The sequence below is a fragment of the Salmo salar genome, chromosome ssa02 (assembly GCF_905237065.1).
Source record: "Salmo salar chromosome ssa02, Ssal_v3.1, whole genome shotgun sequence".
Classification (NCBI taxonomy): Eukaryota; Metazoa; Chordata; class Actinopteri; order Salmoniformes; family Salmonidae; genus Salmo; species Salmo salar.
In genome coordinates this window covers 61,410,029-61,428,440 of record NC_059443.1, presented here as the reverse complement: position 1 = coordinate 61,428,440, position 18,412 = coordinate 61,410,029, and the positions used below count along the sequence as shown (strand labels likewise).

General features: G+C 41.2%; 2 protein-coding genes and 1 long non-coding RNA gene across 3 annotated transcripts; 2 read left to right on the top strand and 1 right to left on the bottom strand.

Moving 5' to 3' along the window:
• Positions 1 to 230: 230 nt before the first annotated feature.
• Positions 231 to 2,470, bottom strand: LOC106586560 (uncharacterized). The gene is made up of 3 exons (XR_001324217.2): positions 2,157 to 2,470; positions 1,252 to 1,413; positions 231 to 390 (listed from the first exon to the last, which is right to left on the bottom strand). It is a non-coding gene; the product is annotated as an uncharacterized lncRNA (long non-coding RNA).
• Positions 2,471 to 2,613: 143 nt separating this feature from the next.
• Positions 2,614 to 8,249, top strand: LOC106586549 (centromere protein K). Its single transcript, XM_014173986.2, has 11 exons — positions 2,614 to 2,764; positions 3,326 to 3,358; positions 3,463 to 3,600; positions 3,705 to 3,761; positions 3,875 to 3,938; positions 4,062 to 4,108; positions 6,458 to 6,540; positions 6,640 to 6,738; positions 6,992 to 7,127; positions 7,332 to 7,385; positions 7,694 to 8,249. The coding sequence occupies exons 1-11, from the start codon at positions 2,762 to 2,764 to the stop codon at positions 7,847 to 7,849; spliced, it is 870 nt and encodes a 289-aa protein (XP_014029461.1). The 5' UTR covers positions 2,614 to 2,761; the 3' UTR covers positions 7,850 to 8,249.
• A 254-nt stretch (positions 8,250 to 8,503) lies between these two features.
• Positions 8,504 to 18,314, top strand: LOC106586574 (stromal membrane-associated protein 1). The gene is made up of 10 exons (XM_014174005.2): positions 8,504 to 8,822; positions 9,335 to 9,468; positions 9,728 to 9,813; positions 9,981 to 10,056; positions 10,477 to 10,545; positions 11,691 to 11,766; positions 12,200 to 12,327; positions 12,788 to 13,013; positions 16,782 to 17,143; positions 17,423 to 18,314. Exons 1-10 carry the CDS (start codon positions 8,705 to 8,707, stop codon positions 17,555 to 17,557), a joined length of 1,410 nt encoding a protein of 469 aa, XP_014029480.1. The 5' UTR covers positions 8,504 to 8,704; the 3' UTR covers positions 17,558 to 18,314.
• Positions 18,315 to 18,412: the final 98 nt, after the last annotated feature.

Sequence of the window (18,412 nt, the reverse complement as noted above, 5' to 3'; positions counted from 1 at the left end):
GCAGTTACCTGTATGTCTATACTGTTCACTTTCCCCTTGACAATATTGTTATCACTGTAGGCTAGAATGTAACTGTGATATCATCGTAGATCTATAACTAAAAAGTCAAGCAACCCCTGTGTTCCTGGTTTGGTTCTAGATTTAGAGATTCATAAATGAAGAGAGTCGCGGTATGACCCTCTTTTGAAATTGACTGTGGTTTCAATAAATAAAACACATTCAAACTGAAATAGCAAAAAAAGACATTTACTGAAGATAAAACAGGTGGGAGTGGGGTTAGAGTGAAAGGAGGGATGGGGAAAAAAGAAGAGAAACAGCAGCCGTGAGCATCTCGAGAGGTGATGTTCTCATCCTTCTGGATGTTTCCCACTTCATGGAAGCCACTTTAGCCTGAAAAAGGAAAGGTAGAAAATAGAGAAAAAGCTCTGAAAATAGCTATTAGCATGGGATATTAGTATCAACCTAGTTTAATGATTAACAGTATTACAGAGTATGATAGTATGAGTATTACTGACAGGCATCTTGTTCTTCCTTCTAAAAACTCTGGAGAGCTGTGAAGAATCCGGTTCTATTTTTATTCTGCTTGGTGTCAGGTGAAGACATTATGTTGTCATCAGTGTTAGAGGTAGACATCTCTGCAGACTGATCCCGGCTGGTAGCATCAATAGTAATACTCTTTCTCTTGGTTGAAGTATCACCCACATGGAAATCAGGTTGGTTGGAGGCTCTCAGGGGTTCTCAAACTTTATGGGAGTGGGGACCCCTTTTCTGATAGCAAATTCATCAGGGACCCCCTTGTAATCAGAACACAACTTTAAAAAAGCATACAAGGAGTTATACTATGACTTTGGCAGGGCATGGCCAGATGAACTAAGTCTCAAGCACCTCGGGCCCTCTTGTTATCAGAGAGAAATGTATGCCGTTTTAAAGTTTACATTACAGTGCTTTTATGTAAAAATAAAAAAAAAAAATATATTATATATATATATATATATATATATAAGTATTTAGTAGAAAAATATATAATGCTGGTGTACTGTGGATACCAATGTCCCTCCTCTGAGCCTCCCACGGCCCATGTTGCCCAGGGTTAATAACGTAATTTGTAGATGAATAATATTGCATTGTATTGTATTACACCCTCTAAACTAATTTCACAGGTCCCTTGGCCAAAATTAGTTTAATCTGTTTAGCTATGTTGCTAATATTTACTTAAAAAATGAATTATTATTTATTTATTTTTGGTCTTACCATGGACCCCCTGCAGACCCCACTTTGAGACCCCCTGCCGTAGTCAACTCATGAAATATAAGGATGAGGGGGAGGATGAAGAGAAACAGAAGCATCATTGTGGGTGCCTTCAGCAGTGAGTGTCCTCACCTTGATGTCCTACTTCTTGGAAGCCACTTTAGCCTAAAGAAAGGAAAGATAGAAAATAGAGACAACATAAATAAAAGGCATTAACACTGGATATCAGTACCAAAACAGTTGATAAGTTAATAAGCATTTTTGTCTGCAGTTTTCGGTGTGGCTATTTGTTTCAAGTGTATTTGGCGGTTCTAGCTTGTATGGCGCCCTGGGCGAAGCCCCCTTTCGGCGCCCTCCGGCAAGATGCCGCCCGTACCTAAATACGCTACTGATTTTGTATTAGTCTATAAATAAATCTCTTTGCCAAAATTCTTCATCTCTCCCATGTCTTATTCGACTCGTATTTTTGAAAATGGAAGGATAATAATTCAGCCAGAATTGTTCTGAACTGTTTATTGCTTGCCAACATTTTACTCCCTCCTCTATGTTTAATATAACACACATACATGAATTATTCATTTCGGTTGGCTATCCTGACGTGAAGTTTGTTCTATAGAAAGTATTTGACTCTGATGTGTGTCACAGAAAGTATTTGACTCTAGCCACAAAATTAAGGAAATTAGAAGACACAACACCGGCCTCAGAGAAATTACGTGCAATAGGGGATTTAGGGTCATTTCTCCTTACAGCACTCTTGAGTACTATAATAAACGTTCTTATCAGTCTACTGGTTTTGCCCACATATAACATGTACAAGAGATAAGGTTTAAGACATTAGATGAGCTGCATGTGAGGAACTGTTTGATAGTGTATTGTTTACCAGCTGCAGAGCTGCTGAATACGCTCACTTTGTTTTTTTTACAGGAATCTCTACATGCCGTAGAACTACTGCAGGGGTAGAAGCCAGTCACCTCGTCCAGTCTTCCAACATGTATTTTTATGGGGACATGAGTAAACATGCCGCGTCTCGGGTGGCTGAGGCCCCTAAAGATCTTATTGGCCTCCTCCCTTGACACCAGGTGATGTAGATGTAGTGGAGGCTAAGGACTAGCTTGCAAAGCAGCCCTGTTGCGATTTCCTCTGGTCTTGGGGGCGGCAGTCTGTAAAACAGTGCTGGCTGTCAGGCATCGCTCAAGGTTTAAATTCCCCACGAGCCCTAATTTGAGAAGGGTGCAACTGCGTTCATGCAATAACTAATGGGGGCTCGAATGCGGGCTGCAGTTGCACACGATTGCCTTATGGCGCCGTTCTCAGTGATATGCGTATCAGTACGCAGACCTAACGCTCTCAAACGAAGTACTTCCGCCCAGACGTACGTCATCAATACTGGCGGTATTTTGAAAGGGAACTAGCTAGCGGTGAAGTTGACAGCTGTATCTCATCTATCTGTGGCTGTACGATATAGTGAAATATTATACGTTTTAAGAAAATAAGCCAGCTAACTATTTCAAATATGGTAGGTGGACACGTTGTTTGACAAAGTGGAAAACTGTCGATTTCCAACTGATGAATGTTTTCCTGTTTGTAACGTTAATTTGTTTTCAGTCGGATATGCTAATCTTTTTCACTGCTAACGTTTTCTAGCTAGCTGACGTTCGTTTGCTTGTTTTTTAGGTTTTGGTAGCTACCTAGGAGCTGTAATGTTTCTTCCAAGAGTAACGTTACTTCCTGCTTTTAAGTAAAAAAAAATATATATACACTTTGTCTGACATTATCACTAGAATTGATGAGGAAGCTGGCTAATTTACTAATCTAGTTAACTTAATCTGACTTTCTAGTATTTCTTCAAGGTATTTTCGTAACTCACCAAAGTAAAGATGTTGGTAGAGTGTTGACGAACATTTCTTTGTATGCGCCTGGTGTATTTTTCCCCAAAACATGATTCAAACGACTTTTGAAAATGTTCCGCCATACTCACTGGTCCACGCTATAGAGTGCAGATCCAATGCAATGCGTGGACCAGAGCTCGGTAGTTACCCACTTGTTGATAACAATATTGTGAATTCCTTGTTTTCAGAGTTCCAACGTGGTAACGTTGCAACAGGAGAACGTAAGTACGGTTGCCAAATATGAGCCTTTGTAAGATTTACTGAAATTAGTAATTTATCCATTCAACATGCATGTCCTAATAATTCTGACATTTTTTTGTCACAGGGACAGCCACTGGACACAGAGTCAGAGGTCCAGGATTCTCCAGCACCACCTGCCATTCCTTTCTACACAGAGTGCTCGGAAGCTGCACAGGCGGAACTTTTTAACGCGTGTGAAGAGCAGTTTTCCCAGCTAGAGATGGTACTGATCTGTTTACGATGACAGCTTGGTCCTGCACAGACAACTTTGGACGATGTGATGTTATTGTGTTAATGTTAAAATGTAATATTCTGTTTGTTTTTCAGCTTCAGAATGAGATCATTCTCGCAGAGCCAGACTCAGATGAAAACCCACAAGAACAGGTCAGAGATGGCCCAATTTCCCTATAGCTAAATGAAAGCATTAGTATGTGTGATGCATGTACTTTTTACATTATCTTGCCTTATCTGCTGCATATCTGTTATTTGTCCAACAGTCTGTGAATAGATTGACAGCTGTAGCAGCTGAGCTGAAGCAGTGGCAGACAAGACAGCCAGAACGTGAGTGTCTGGTTTCTACTCTGAGTATAATTCCTTTATAACTAATTGATTGTACTTATACTGTATGACTGAGACATAAGCATGATATGTACCATCAGAATGTGGTTTACTTTCTATCCATAGTGTTGTCCACAAATCCTGAGGTGTTACTCGTCGTTGGAGCAGAGGAGGTAAATTCACATGTGGATGTTGCCTTCCACAGTAGTAGTTACGGTTGGAAAATTTTCCCCCAAAAATATATTTCTATGCAATTACCTTTTAATATACAGAACCAGTCAAAAATTTGGACACCTACTCATTCAAGTGTTTCTTTATTTTTAATATTTTCTACATTGTAGAATGTGAATAAATCAAAACTGACTTTTTTATATTTGAGATTCTTCAAAGTAGCCACCCTTTGCCTAGATGACAGCATTGCGCACACTTGCCATTTTCTCAACAAGTTTCATGAGGTAGTCACCTGGAATGCTTTTCCAACAGTCTTGAAGGAGTTCCCAAATATGTTGAGCACTTGTTGGCTGCTTTTCCTTCACTCTGCCGTCCAACTCATCCCAAACCATCTCAATTGGATTGAGGTTGGGTGATTGTGGAGATCAGGTCTTCCTTTTTGCTAGCACAGACTGGAATATGTTCCGGGATTCTTCCGGTGGTATTGAGGAGAACACCACATCAGTCACTGGCTTTATCAATAAGTGCATCGAGGACGTCGTCCCCACAGTGACTGTACGTACATACCCCAACCAGAAGCTATGAATTACAGGCAACATTCGCACTGAGCTAAAGGGTAGAGCTGCCGCTTTCAAGAAGTGGGACTCTAACCTGGAAGCTTATAAGAAATCCCTCTGCCCTCCGACAAACCATCCAACAGGCAAAGCGTCAATACAGGACTAAGATTGAGTCGTACTATACCGGTTCCGACGCCCGTCGGATGTGGCAGGGCTTGCAAACTATTAGACTACAAAAGGGAAGCACAGCCGAGAGCTTCCCAGTGACCCGAGCCTACCAGACGAGCTAAATAACTTCTATGCTTGCTTAGAGGCAAGTAACATTGAAACATGCATGAGAGCATCAGCTGTTCCGGACGACTGTGTCATCACTCTCCAAGGCCGATGTGAGTAAGACCTTTTAAACAGGTCAACATTCACAAGGCGGATTACCAGGATGTGTACTCCGAGCATGCGCTGACCAACTGGTGTCTTCACTGACATTTTCAACCTCTCCTTGTCCGAGTCTGTAATACCAAAGGTGGTCTAGGATTTTTTTCTCTGGTTGCACATGTGACATGCTGGTAAAAATTTGGTGAAACTGATTTGTTTGCCTGCATTGAAGTCCCCGGCCACTAGGAGCGCCGCTTCTGGGTGAGCATTTTCTTCTTTGCTTATGGCCTTAGAGTTGGTTGAGAGCGGTCTTAGTGCCAGCTTCGTTATGTGGTGGTAAATGAATGGCTACGAATAATATAGATGAGAACTCTCTTGGTTGATAGTGGTCTACAGCTTATCATAAGGTTCTCTACCTCAGGCGAGCAATACCTTGAGACTTCTTTAATATTAGACTTCGCACCAGCTGTTATTGACAAATAGACACACCCCCACCCCTCGTCTTACCAAACGTAGCTTCTCTGTTCTGCCGGTGCATGGAAAATCCTGCCAGCTCTATTAACTGTATCATCGTTCAGCCACGTCTCGGTGAAACATAAGATATTACAGTTTTTAATGTGTTGTTGGTAGGATAATCTTAATCGTTTGCAAAAAAGAACGGATGGCAGTGGGAGTTTAGTCGCTCACCTACGGATTCTCAGAAGGCTGCCCGATCTTCTGCCCCTTTTCCTGCGTCTTTTCTTCAAGCAAATTACAGGGATCTGGGCCTGTTCCAGTGAAGCAGTATATGCTTCTCGTCGGACTCGTTAAAGGAAAAAGTTTCTTCCAGTCCGCGGTGAGTAATTGCTTTTCTGATGTCCAGAAGTTATTTTCGGTCATAAGAGACAGGTGCAGCAACATTATGTATAAAATAAGTTATGCAAAAAAAGCACAATTGGTTGGGATAATGTAAAACCTCAGCCATGTTCTTCAAACGCATCAAGAAGGAAAGAAATTCCACAAGTTAACTTTTTAACAAGCCACACCTGTTAATTGTAATGCATTCCAGGTGACTACCTCATGAAGCTTTTTGGTAGAATGCCAAAAGTGTGCAAAGCTGTCAAGGAAAAGGGTGGCTACTTTGAAGAATCTCAAATATTAAAATATATTTTGATTTGTTTAACACTTTTTTTGGTTACCACATGATTCCACATGTGCTATTTCATAGTTTTGATGCCTTCACTATTATTCTACAATGTAGAAAATAGTCCAAATAAAGAAAAACCCTTGAATGAGTCAGTGTCCAAACTTTTGACTGGTTCTGTACACATTTCAGATATCAGCTATTTTATAGTTATACAGAGCCTTATGCTTATGAAAAGTAACCATATTCATGTTTAACAAATTTATTTACAAAAACTTTTTTCTTTCCTACTTCCACAGTTACAGAAGCTGAATTCACAACTGGAGTTGGTCCTCTCTTGCTCACAAGCCAAGAGAGACACACTGAGAGAGACTTTAAAAAGGTTTTCTTTGAATGTGATTGCTTTTTTAAATCTCCAACTCTTTGAATGTTGATGTGGAGACAGTAGATTTGACAGTATACATCTGTGTTCCTGTTTTAGTGAACAGAAGTGGTTGGAGGAAAAGAAAGAAGTGTTGAAGGCAGGCACTGAACATGTGGTCAAACAGCGACTGGAAAACGAAAGGTTATCAGAACACAGGTAAGGTACAACAACTGGGTCATGTTTGTTACGGCACACTGTAAATACAATTTTTACAAGGCTAAACAAAAACAAATGTTTTTTTTTTATTGAACAAGTTCAGATTGTACCTCCCTGTTTCACTATGTTTTGGAGCGTTTTCTTTGGTTTCCTGCCTATGAATATGATCCTGAATAATAGAAAATGACACACAAACCAACACATTGAAAACTATCCTGAGTTTTAATATGGAAGTATTGCTGCTGCTGTTCAGTGTGTTGCAGGACACCAAGAAGAAGATCCAGAAGATGAAGGATTACCATGATAGACTGATGGAGACCCTGGTAGACGTACTGGCGGAACACTTCCCACTTCCTACGCAGGAGACCAACGCTGACAAGAAGAAAAAGGTGGTAGTCTTAGTGATGTATTATGTGGCTCTGATGGAGGGGTTCCTCAATGGTCACATAGTTTTTTTTTTTTTTTACAAGTTGCATCTAGCTTGATCTCAGATCTGTTTGTGTTGTGTAGCTAACTTTTATGTTTGTTGGGCAAGAGAGCACAAACAGATCTGGGACCAGCCTAGATGGTATCATTTTTGTTTCCATTTTCAGAACATTCCTCAAGAGCTGAACGAGAATCTAATTTCACTCAATGAAGTCCTGGAGGTAAGTCTCTGTTCGCATGCATTGTTTGTGTTTTATTATTCAACCCGGTGCTCTGGTTTAATTTTGTATTACTTTATTACTACATGCTTGAACCAGTAGCAGCTTTATAGTCTAGCGTTTTATGACCCTATGACTATATTTTACACTTACATTACACTCACATCTTTGTAATGTAGATCAACTTGATCACAGAACAACAAACGGCATAAAAACATCCCTACTCACCTCTTGCTCCAATTGAACAATAACATAAATAATAATCTTAAACCCTTACCTTAAACCTTATCTTCCATTGTTACAATTTGCAGCTGCTGATGAACAAGACTCTGGAGACGCCTCACGATCCCTACGTATCGATAGACGAGACGTTCTGGCCCCCGTACACAGAGATGCTGCTGCGCCACGGCATTGCACAGAGACACCCAGAGGACTGTTTCAAGATCCGCCTGGAAACCTTTTATTAACAGAAACTGGTCAGACATTTTGGTTCTAGTTTTGTCAGCGTGTATAGCAGCCTGGTCCCAGATGTTTGTGCTGTCTTGCCATCTCATTGTCATGCCATCGATCATAAGTGTTGGTTATACAGTACAAACAGATCTGGGACCAGGCTAGGTGTATGGTAATATCATGAGTATGTATTGAGATAGTGGCTTGATAGGTCACATAGTGTTATTTCCTGTATGTTTCACAATAGGTTAACCTTTTTGAAAACATTTTATATGTTAAATATCTATGTATGTTGCTCTCTCTGGCTACTAGAACACAATTTGCATACTTTGGTGAAACCTTAAATTATGTATATATTTCCATGTATCAATATATGCCAGATTTGTTCTTAATAAAATGAAAAATCAACAAAATATAGACATTTGTCATTCACTGTAGCACTTTGTTCTAATCCGAAGAACAGAAAACATCTTGATAGCAGTCAATTTATAACTCAAGTACATAAGAACTTGTATAATATTTTTTGCAAATACAGAAATTCTCAAGGACAGATAATCTGTACCAACAACACATTTTAAACATTGAAAAATGCAGAAAATAAAATAAAAGGTCAAGAAACCCTGACATGCGTCAGCAGACTACGTCATCTCCATCATCCAATCCCGAGAGCCGTTTAGGTATGTTCACCCGCCTCCCGCGAGTTCGTGCATTCTTGTGGGCGGAGAACAAATTTCGGTTCCGGGTGTTTTTACACTTCTCTCGAAGGCGTTAATTTGTCTGATTATGGTCTTAAATCTTAAAGTTAAAAAAATTCACGAACATTCAAGGTAGAGAACAGTTTTATTGAAAGAACAAACGGAACATCAGCAAAGATGACAACCCGATCAGAGAGAGAGAAGGCCCTGAAACTCAACGAGCAGCATCAGGCCATTCTGTCCAAAATGCTGAGAGAGGACGACAACAAATACTGCGCCGATTGTGAGGCGAAAGGTAACTACATAACACAATGTAAACTTCGTTAAATTATGTCATTTGATGTTATATAACTGTTTCAGTTATTCGTCTAGCCAGACTCGGACTGAGTTAGCTAGTTATGCTAACTGTAAGTAGCAGCTAGTCTGCTGACACCTTCCTTCCTCTTTAGCATTTATCCGGTAGCTACTAGGCTAGCTTAGCTATACTAGGTAGCATTTTGTCTCCCACCACACCTTGAACCATGATCCAAACTTTAGTCATACAAGTAAATGCAAGTTTCGACACCCTTGCACCATGAAAGTCACCACTGGGAAACTATCCCTAAATGTCAAAACATGTCACTCTAAAAGAATGCACAGGGAAGACCTGCCAATCTGAAGTCCTATTGTGACACCTGCGCCACCGGTACAGACAGGTTTTGATAAGTGAATCTGCCGTTACCTGGGCTTTGTTCATTAGACACCTAACGGAAGAGAACAGACTGAAACCGGTGCACTAATGAGTACGACCCTGTCTCTGCCTGCCAGGTCCAAGGTGGGCATCATGGAACCTGGGAGTGTTTATCTGTATCCGATGTGCTGGCATTCACAGGAACCTTGGGGTTCACATATCACGGGTCAAATCTGTCAACCTGGACCAATGGACAGCAGCACAAATACAGGTAATTAGCCAGTGTCCAGGACTTATAATATTCATAAATTAGAAATGTCATGTATTGACCTATATTTGACACAGACACCTCTCTTTCTTGTATATCCTACTGGCTGAATACAAAGTTGACTTTTTTAACCCATACTTGTCATGTCCCCCCTGCTGTTTCACTATCTACCCTCCACCCCTCTTTCTCTCTATCTCTGTGCTCCTCTTTCTCTCTTTCCCCCACCCTATTTCTCTCCATCTCTCCTTCTCTTCTCTCACAGAGCATAGTAGATATGGGCAACTCCAAGTCCAGGCAGCTTTATGAGGCCAACCTTCCAGACAACTACAGAAGGCCTCAGACAGACCAGTATCCTTACAACTACACACACACACAGTCTCTTGCGCTCTCTCACACACTCTCACACTCTCTCACACACACACACGCACTGCGGTTCCCAAAAAGCTTCCCATAACACACTTACTTGCCCCTTTATAATATTGCTACATTTTTTCCCCCTTAACCTCTGACCCCAGAGCAGTGGAGTTGTTCATCAGGGACAAGTATGAGAAGAAGAAATACTACAGCAAAAATGTGACCAATGGACACAGTGTATGTATCTCACCTCTGACGCCACACTCAAACTGGTTTGCGGATAGTACTAGAATGTGTTACACTGTCTTATTTGTATGTAGACTCTCCAAAGTGTTGCTTGTTATGTGTTAGGTTACAGGGATACTTTGGGGTTATGGCATTGAGGCCCTTTATGTACTTCCCTAAAGTCAGAGCAACTCTTGGATAACATTTGTATGTCTCTGAGTCCAGTATGAATGAAGTTAGAGGTAGTTTCACTAGCTAATGCTGTCTGCTAGCATGTATTTCCACAGGTGTTTATGATGCTGCTGGGGTACTGTTTTATTGTGTTATATGGCCTAATCATTTTGGAACATTATTGAAATGAGATTGGGCCTTTATCTCTCTTCCTCCATTGATTTTTCTTTTCTATTTTCCTGTTATGATGTTCCTCTACAGTCAAAAGACAAGGAGAGCAAGCGAGAGAAAGAAACTGATAGAGGGACCAAGCTGTCATACAATGCCAAAGTACGGTGGTTTTGAATGGATACATCTATAGATTCCTTATATAAGATATCTGTCTCAACCCAACCCATATTCCTTTTTTGTCAATCACACTGTACACCCTGTTTGTCTCTTTTGAGCTTTGCAGTCAGAATGATATGTTTATTTTGTTTACAACAGTTCCACTCATCATGACACTCCATGCTATAGCGGTCAGGTTTTAGTGGTTTAATGGGAGCAGACTTAAAGGGCAATTCCGCTGCTTTTCAAACTCCTATTAATTTTCCAGTAACATGAAAACAGCGCGTTTCTATGATCTGTGGTTAAAAAGATCAAATTGCTTCCCTGTAACATTACAGGGTAGGATTTAAAATCAAGAAAAACTGATTTAATTTAATTTTTTTTGCCAGAGGGAGGGTATTTTCTTGCTCCCCATGCCACCAATCTCCTAGTGTTTGTTTTTTAAATGTTTTAACTTCTGATGATGTCATAGGGTAGATCTTTTTAACTTCATGATTTCTTTTCTACAAAAAAAGAAATGAATGGTTTTCACATGTCGACACTGGTATTGTGCTGGAGATAATGAAAATGAGGTTGAAAAGTGGTGGAATTGCCCTTTAACAGTCTAGTATAGCAAACTGTATGAAAAACATTACAGTTAACAGGTCTGGCATTATACCAGTACTTAATACAACTAATCATCAATTTACAAATGTTTATGGTCGCCATGTCCAGCAAACTGATTTGTTGTGGTGCGTCTCACTGTGTAGTTACTTTGACGTGTTGATACATTGATGACATGGTGAAAAATAGAGCATCTTTGGGTTTAGGGTTATTATGCTGGGCATCGAGCTCCCGGCATGTTGGTTCCTAGACAAAGCATTGAATGTGGTCAAGTAAACCAAGGCTGAGGATGCACCTAACCTTTGACCTCTAAGAGGGCTTGACTGCTGAGGGTTTGAAATATCCCGCATGTCTTATCTGAAGTAAACCTCCTCAGGATCTTTGCTGTCATTATGAACTAAACCTATGCACAACCGAAGCCCTGCGTATTTAGCCATTATTCTGGAAGAAGCACATCAACACATCAACTTCATTATTACTTCCAAGACTACATTATTCTTTTTTCACAATCATTTTGCCTTTTCTCTTGGACTCAACCCCTGAAGAGTGAAGAGACCCGACAAGCCCCCAAAGCAAGTCCAGTGAAGACAGCAGAACCTCCCGTCAACCTACTTGGCCTTGGTAAGACTAAACCAGTCAGTTTTCCAAACTGAAAATGAGAGTTTCTTATTGGACAAGTTCAGATAGTCCTTCCTGGTTTCGAACAGTTTTCTTTCGTTTGGTGCCTATTGAATATGACCCTGCTTGGCCTCGATGAATACAACCCTGGGTGGTAGCCTAGCAGTTAAGAGCTAACTAGGTGAAATGTGTCGATTTGCCCTTGAGCAAGGCACTTAACCATAATTTCTCCTGTATCTCGCTCTGGATAAGAGCATCTGCTAAATGACTCAAATGTGAAATGTACTAAACCAGTCAGTTATTCAGAAATGCTGACTCCTGAACAATACACACATTCATCTTATGTACGTTTTTTTCCTCCCCTATATAACCTGTTTTACACATCTCTGTTTTTAACCCCTCTCTGTTGCTCTCTCGGTCTCTCCCATCTCTCTAGATGCTCCAACACCTGCCCCTGCTAACAACGGTAATGCTGCTAGCACAGCAAGCAGCGACTTGGATATCTTCGGCCCCATGGTGTCCAACCCCCTCCCCTCATCTAATGCTGCTGCTCAGTTCTCTCAGGTAACACAATCTGATGACCTCACCACTTCCCTGGTCCCTATGAACACCCAGCCCCACAAACATAAAGATGCATACTTCTATATTTACATGCACACATATTACCTGTACATCTACTTCTGAACGATGGCTCAGTTGGTAGAGCATCGTGCTTGCAATGACAAGGTTGTGGGTTCGATTCCCACGGGGGACCAGTGCGAAAGAGGGGAAAAAAGTATGAAGATGTGTACACTCACTACTGTAACTCGCTCTGGATACGAATTGACATTTTAGGGCCATTTGATAGCCTTTATTACCTGTATTGCAGTGAGTAATTTGCTGTTTACCCATTGTCTCACACACATCCATGCAGGCCAATGCATGCTAGCGTGAGAGAAGTTTGAAGATCAAGAGACTCAACACACTGAATAGGGTTAGCGACTTTTCTTACGTCGTTCTTACAGTTTTTGCTTCCTTCTTCCAGGCTAGCTCCAGTACCCCAGCCAGCACCCCAACACAACCCCCAGCAGCAACCCCATCCTCGGGCTCTGCCCAGGGAAACCTGGACCTGTTCAGTGAGACTGGTGGTGGAGGGGGCATTAAGGGGGAGGACACTGGGGCCAAGAAACCCCTCTCCAAGGACTCCATCCTGTCCCTGTATGGGAACACCAGTATGCCTCAGATGCCCCAGCACCAGCAGGCCCCGCCTGGTAAGGAGAAATACAGACAGCCTACACATGCACAATATGTACACTCATGCAAGGCTCTACACTGACCTTTTTTACAAGGAGCACGTGTAGGAGCACCCAAAGAAATTTAGGATCACAACGACAAATATTTTTCGGTAACAAGACGTTTTCTTTGTAATAATGGTGCAAGCATGACGGTCATGAATCTGCACTCAGTGTATTCGCCATGGCACTCCAGGGCTGCGGTACAGTGAAGTAATCATTTCAACAATTATCATCAGCACTTGTGCTCCTAAATTAAAATTCCAGGTCGTACAACAAAATATTTAGGCGCGTATGGGAGTAAAATGGTTGCACTGTAGAGCCTTGTCATACATAAGTGTGGGCATGTGCACACATCGCGTTGTGACTTTGATTAATGTGATGACTGTTATTTATCGTTGTTACTCGATTAAATTAATAATGTAAAAATTAACTCATTAGGAATGTGGGGCACCGCGGAAGAAGTTGTTTAATGAGTTACCATCTCCTGAATTAAACTCTAGAAGAAATATATAAGATATATCGATAAGTCATGTATTAATCATTACCTCATATCAGTCTCATTCTGAACATCGAAGACTTCTTGAATCCGCAAGAACCCCAGCCTTTTCTGATTATTCAGTTCTACACAAATTGATTTAATTATTTATTTACTAACTAGCTAAATAATAACACAGAATACACATTTACATGAGACAAAAGTCTCTAGTGGACTGACAAGATATGATAGCTTGTTACACAATGGAGAGGGGTGGGGAAAGAGAGGGATAGAGAAAGGGACATTTATTGTTGATACATTCTAAGACTGTTCTCACATTAATCCTTTACCTTGTACACAAACTGCTGCCCGTTTGGGTAAGAAATGCAATGCATTTACGTGTAAGTTAGATGTCTTTGTTCGTTGTCTCTCTGTTAAAACCAATCAATCCTTCTATGGGGAATGGCTCGATGGGTGTACGGCTCTGATTGTCCACCAGAGGTCACAATATCGTTCTTAGTTGTCCTGGCTTGGAGTGGAGTGTTTCTTCTGAACTGATCTTCAGATGCACCAGTGATTTGTCTGAGATGGGATCCTCTCCTTCCTTTCTCGGGTAGATAGTCAAAGTTCTAGATCCCTTTATATGCACAGCTGCAGACTGTCAATGTTTTGTTCTAGTCAATTTATCTTCTTCAACTCGTGTTGGGTTTCAGAGTTTCCAGCCATTTGTAATGTTTAGCTCACGTCTGCTGGTCTGAATATGTTAATTCTTAGCGAGTCCTTTTAATCACTCTGGTCGGAAAGGGCAGTTCCATCACACTGACACGTTCATCTGACCTCATTCGGCGTATGGCATAGTTAATGTGCAACGGACATGAAAACTAAAATCACATTCCTATCTTAACAAAAATAGTTTCATAGTTTTTCATACTGTATTAACATCATATTGGATGGAAACTTAAGACTGAAGGGGGGTTTCCTTCCTAAGGTACAGTATTTGGTTCATACAGTTTTTAAAAACATCACAAAATGAAAAGCAAAATGACATGATTATTTTTTTAGATCCCCACTGACCATTCTTAACATTCCTATCTTAGAAATATTGTTCCAATATTCATTTTTTTGGGGTGTTATAGTTTTAGTGGCAAAAATATTCTAGAGAACAAAGGCATTCCTTTGGTTGGTACTGAAGAGCAGGAGAGGGTTCTCTGCTGCGTAAGATTTACAATTGGCGTGAGGTGTCATAACCGGCCCAGCCCCCCTCTCCTCTCCTGTGGTCTGAGGCCTTGGATCCTTGACCAGGAGAATCATGACACACAAGTGCATGCACACACTAGAAGTCGACCGATTTAATTGGAATGGCCGATTTAATTAGGGCTGATTTTCAAGTTTTCATAACAATCGGTAATCGGCGTTTTTGGACACTGATCATGGCTGATTATATTGCAGTCCACGAGGAGACTGCGTGGCAGTCTGACTACCTGTTATGCGAGTGCAGCAAGGAGCCAAGGTAAGGTGCTAGCTAGCATTAAACGTATCTTATAAAAAACAATCTTAACATAATCACATAACTACACATGGTTGATGATATTACTCGTTTATCTAGCTTGTCCTGCGTTGCATATAATCGATGCGGTGCCTGTTAATTTATCATTGAATCACAGCCTACTTTGCCAAACGGGGATGACTTAACAAGCTCATTCATGAAAAAAGCACTGTCGTTGCACCAATGTGTACTTAACCATAAACATCAACGCCTTTCTTAAAATCAAAACACAATTATATATTTTAAACCTGCATATTTAGTTAATATTGTGTCACTTATCTTGCATTCTGTGCAACAGAGTCAGGGTATATGCAGCAGTTTGAGCTGCCAGGGTCGTTGCAAACTGTGTGAAGACTATTTCTTCCTAACAAAGACAGCCAACTTTGCCAAACGGGGGATGATTTAACAAAAGCGCATTTGTGAAAAAAGCACAATCGTTGCACGAATGTACCTAACCATAAACATCAATGCCTTTTTTAAAATCAATACACAGAAGTATATTTTTTAAACCTGCATATTTAGTTAAAAGAAATTCATGTTAGCAGGCAATATTAAACATGGGAAATTGTGTCACTTCTCTTGCGTTCATTGCACGCAGAGTCAGGGTATATGCAACAGTTTGGGCCGCCTGGCTCGTTGCGAACTAATTTGCCAGAATTTTACGTAATTATGACATAACGTTGAAGGTTGTGCAATGTAACAGCAATATTTAGACTTATGGATGCCACCTGTTAAGATAAAATACGGAACGGTTCCGTATTTCACTGAAAGAATAAATGTTTTGTTTTCGAAATGATAGTTTCCGGATTTGACCATATTAATGACCTAAGGCTCGTATTTCTGTGTGTTATTATATTATAATTAAGTCTATGATTTGATAGAGCAGTCTGACTGAGCGGTGGTAGGCAGCAGAAGGCTCGTAAGCATTCATTCAAACAGCACTTTCGTGCATTTGCCAGCAGCTCTTCGCAATGCTTCAAGCATTACGCTGTTTATGACTTCAAGCGTATCAACACCCGAGATTAGGCTGCCAATACTAAAGTACCTATTAGAACATCCAATAGTCAAAGGTATATGAAATACAAATGGTATAGAGAGAGTCCTATAATAACTACAACCTAAAACTTCTTACCTGGGAATATTGAAGACTCATGTTAAAAGGAACCACCAGCTATCATATGTTCTCATGTTCTGAGCAAGGAACTTAAACGTTAGCTTTTTTACACGTCACACATTGCACTTTTACTTTCTTCTCCAACACTTTGTTTTTGCATTATTTAAACCAAATTGAACATGTTTCATTATTTATTTGAGGCTAAATTGATTTTATTGATGTATTATATTAAGGTAAAATAAGTGTTCATTCAGTATTGTTGTAATTGTCATTATTACATATATAAAAATCGGCCGATTTAATCGGTATCGGCGTTTTTTTGGGGTCCTCCAATAATCGGCATCGGCGTTGAAAAATCATAATCGGTCGACCTCTAGCACACACACACCAACCAATAACACAGAGGTTGGAAATGGTCTCCAACTGGCTATGGGCTATATAAATACGTGCTGGTAAATACCAAACACTTCTAAAGTAGCAAGTCACCAACCAAGTTGTTCAGTCACTTTCCCACTCTCATATCTATGGCAAGCAGTCATAAAGGTTAACAGAAAATGATATTTTGAAAGAACCCGTTCTCAGTATTTCTCCTGTCTTTCTCCCCTCCAGCTGGTATATACATGAACCCCGCCCAGATGCAGTTTCCAGTAGGCATCCCCCAGCAGCAGGTCCCTGCTGGCTACCAGGCCTTCCCTGGCATGGGCACAGGCATGCCCCCCACCACCGTCATGGGTGCCATGATGGCTCAGAACGGAGCTGCCATGATGGGACACAACACAGGCATGATGGTTGGCATGACGATGCCCAACGGTTTCATGGGACAAGCGCCCGCGGCCGGAATGGTTGGCATGGCTCCGAGGATGATGGGGGTACCACAGGGGGGGATGCCCGCTGGTATGGTGCCCGCTCAGGGCATGCAGGGGATGTATGCCGTCCAGCCTGGGCAGCAGGGCCACTGGAACATGGGACAGGTATGTTAGTTCTTTTGATGTCACGTTCTTTGGCATATTGGGGATTTTCCCATGGGAGTAAACTTTGCATTTGAAGTATAAGATGGTTTTATAAGAATACAATATCAAGTGTCTTTGGGAGTTAACTTAGGTATGGCAATATGGTAACATTACCTAACTATCACATTTTCTCAGATCTATATAAATGCATTGGGGTCAGGGCTTGGGTTTGATTTAGTATTAGGCAATATTGTGTTTCCCTGACACCTTACTATTCATCTCTCCTACTGTCTTCCCCAGATGAACCAGCAGATGTCAGGGATGAGTCTGAACGGTGCCGGGGGGGCCATGGCCTTCGGTCAGCCTGCCTCCACCATGGGAGGCTGGGCCGCCGCACCCTCCGGTCAGACCCTCAGCAACCAGCTCTGGAAGTGACCCCCCCCCCAGGAGGTCAAAGGTCAGGGATTGGGGGTCAGGGCAGCGGCAGAGGGGGTCGCAACCAGGGGGTCCGAAATCCAACATCCAACCCCCCAGCAACCTTACTATGAACTGATGCCCGTTCTCCAATTGATACTGACCACTCTCCAACATCGAGCTTATCTGGCTCTGTATGCATACTGAAGAGATGCAGCCTTCCTTCCTTGTTTCCTTCAGGTAATCACAGATCCATTGGTGATTGGACAGGTGAAAGCAAGGTGACCGTCTTATTAGTCTGACCGACCCAATCAGATCAGTGATTACTTCAAGGAAGGAAGCATTTCTGAAGTATTCAAACAGGGCACATCTCTCTCTTTCTGTCACTTTCTATCCATCGTGCTCTCTTTCCATCTCTCTTTTGTGAGTAAATTGGGAGTCCTTATACATACACCATCATACGCAGGCTGGCAGTCAGTGCCTGTTACATGTTGTGGATATCATAACTCTTTTCATTTTCCTTTTTTGGAAAGAAAAAAACGACAACCACAATGTAAACAAAGACATCGACAACATATCGGAAAAGCTGCAGGACCAGTTACACAAGCTTTTATTGTATCATTATAAAAAATTATTATAGAGAATTAAAGAATAGTATTTAAACTTTGGGAGAAGACATGGCTATCATTTCTGTGGATACTGCTCTCCTATGTATGGCTCTATATAACCTTTTAAACTACCTGTGGTTCCCCTACAAAATAAAGTATGATAAACCCAATGTGTCTAATGTGTGTTCTAGACGTCTGAGTTCTAGATCTTTCCATTAACAACATTCAATGTCAATTCTACCAGAACACCTGATAAGGTACAGAAGTT

Excerpts from the sequence above, each read along its gene's own strand:
- LOC106586549 (XM_014173986.2), top strand. Across the intron at positions 3,762-3,874 it reads ATGAAAACCCACAAGAACAG|TCTGTGAATAGATTGACAGC; the intron begins GTCAGAGATGGC and ends TTTGTCCAACAG. Across the intron at positions 4,109-6,457 it reads TCGTCGTTGGAGCAGAGGAG|TTACAGAAGCTGAATTCACA; the intron begins GTAAATTCACAT and ends CTACTTCCACAG.
- LOC106586574 (XM_014174005.2), top strand. The coding sequence starts at position 8,705 with ATGACAACCCGATCAGAGAGAGAGAAGGCCCTGAAACTCAACGAGCAG. Across the intron at positions 9,469-9,727 it reads GGACAGCAGCACAAATACAG|AGCATAGTAGATATGGGCAA; the intron begins GTAATTAGCCAG and ends CTTCTCTCACAG. Across the intron at positions 17,144-17,422 it reads GCCACTGGAACATGGGACAG|ATGAACCAGCAGATGTCAGG; the intron begins GTATGTTAGTTC and ends TGTCTTCCCCAG.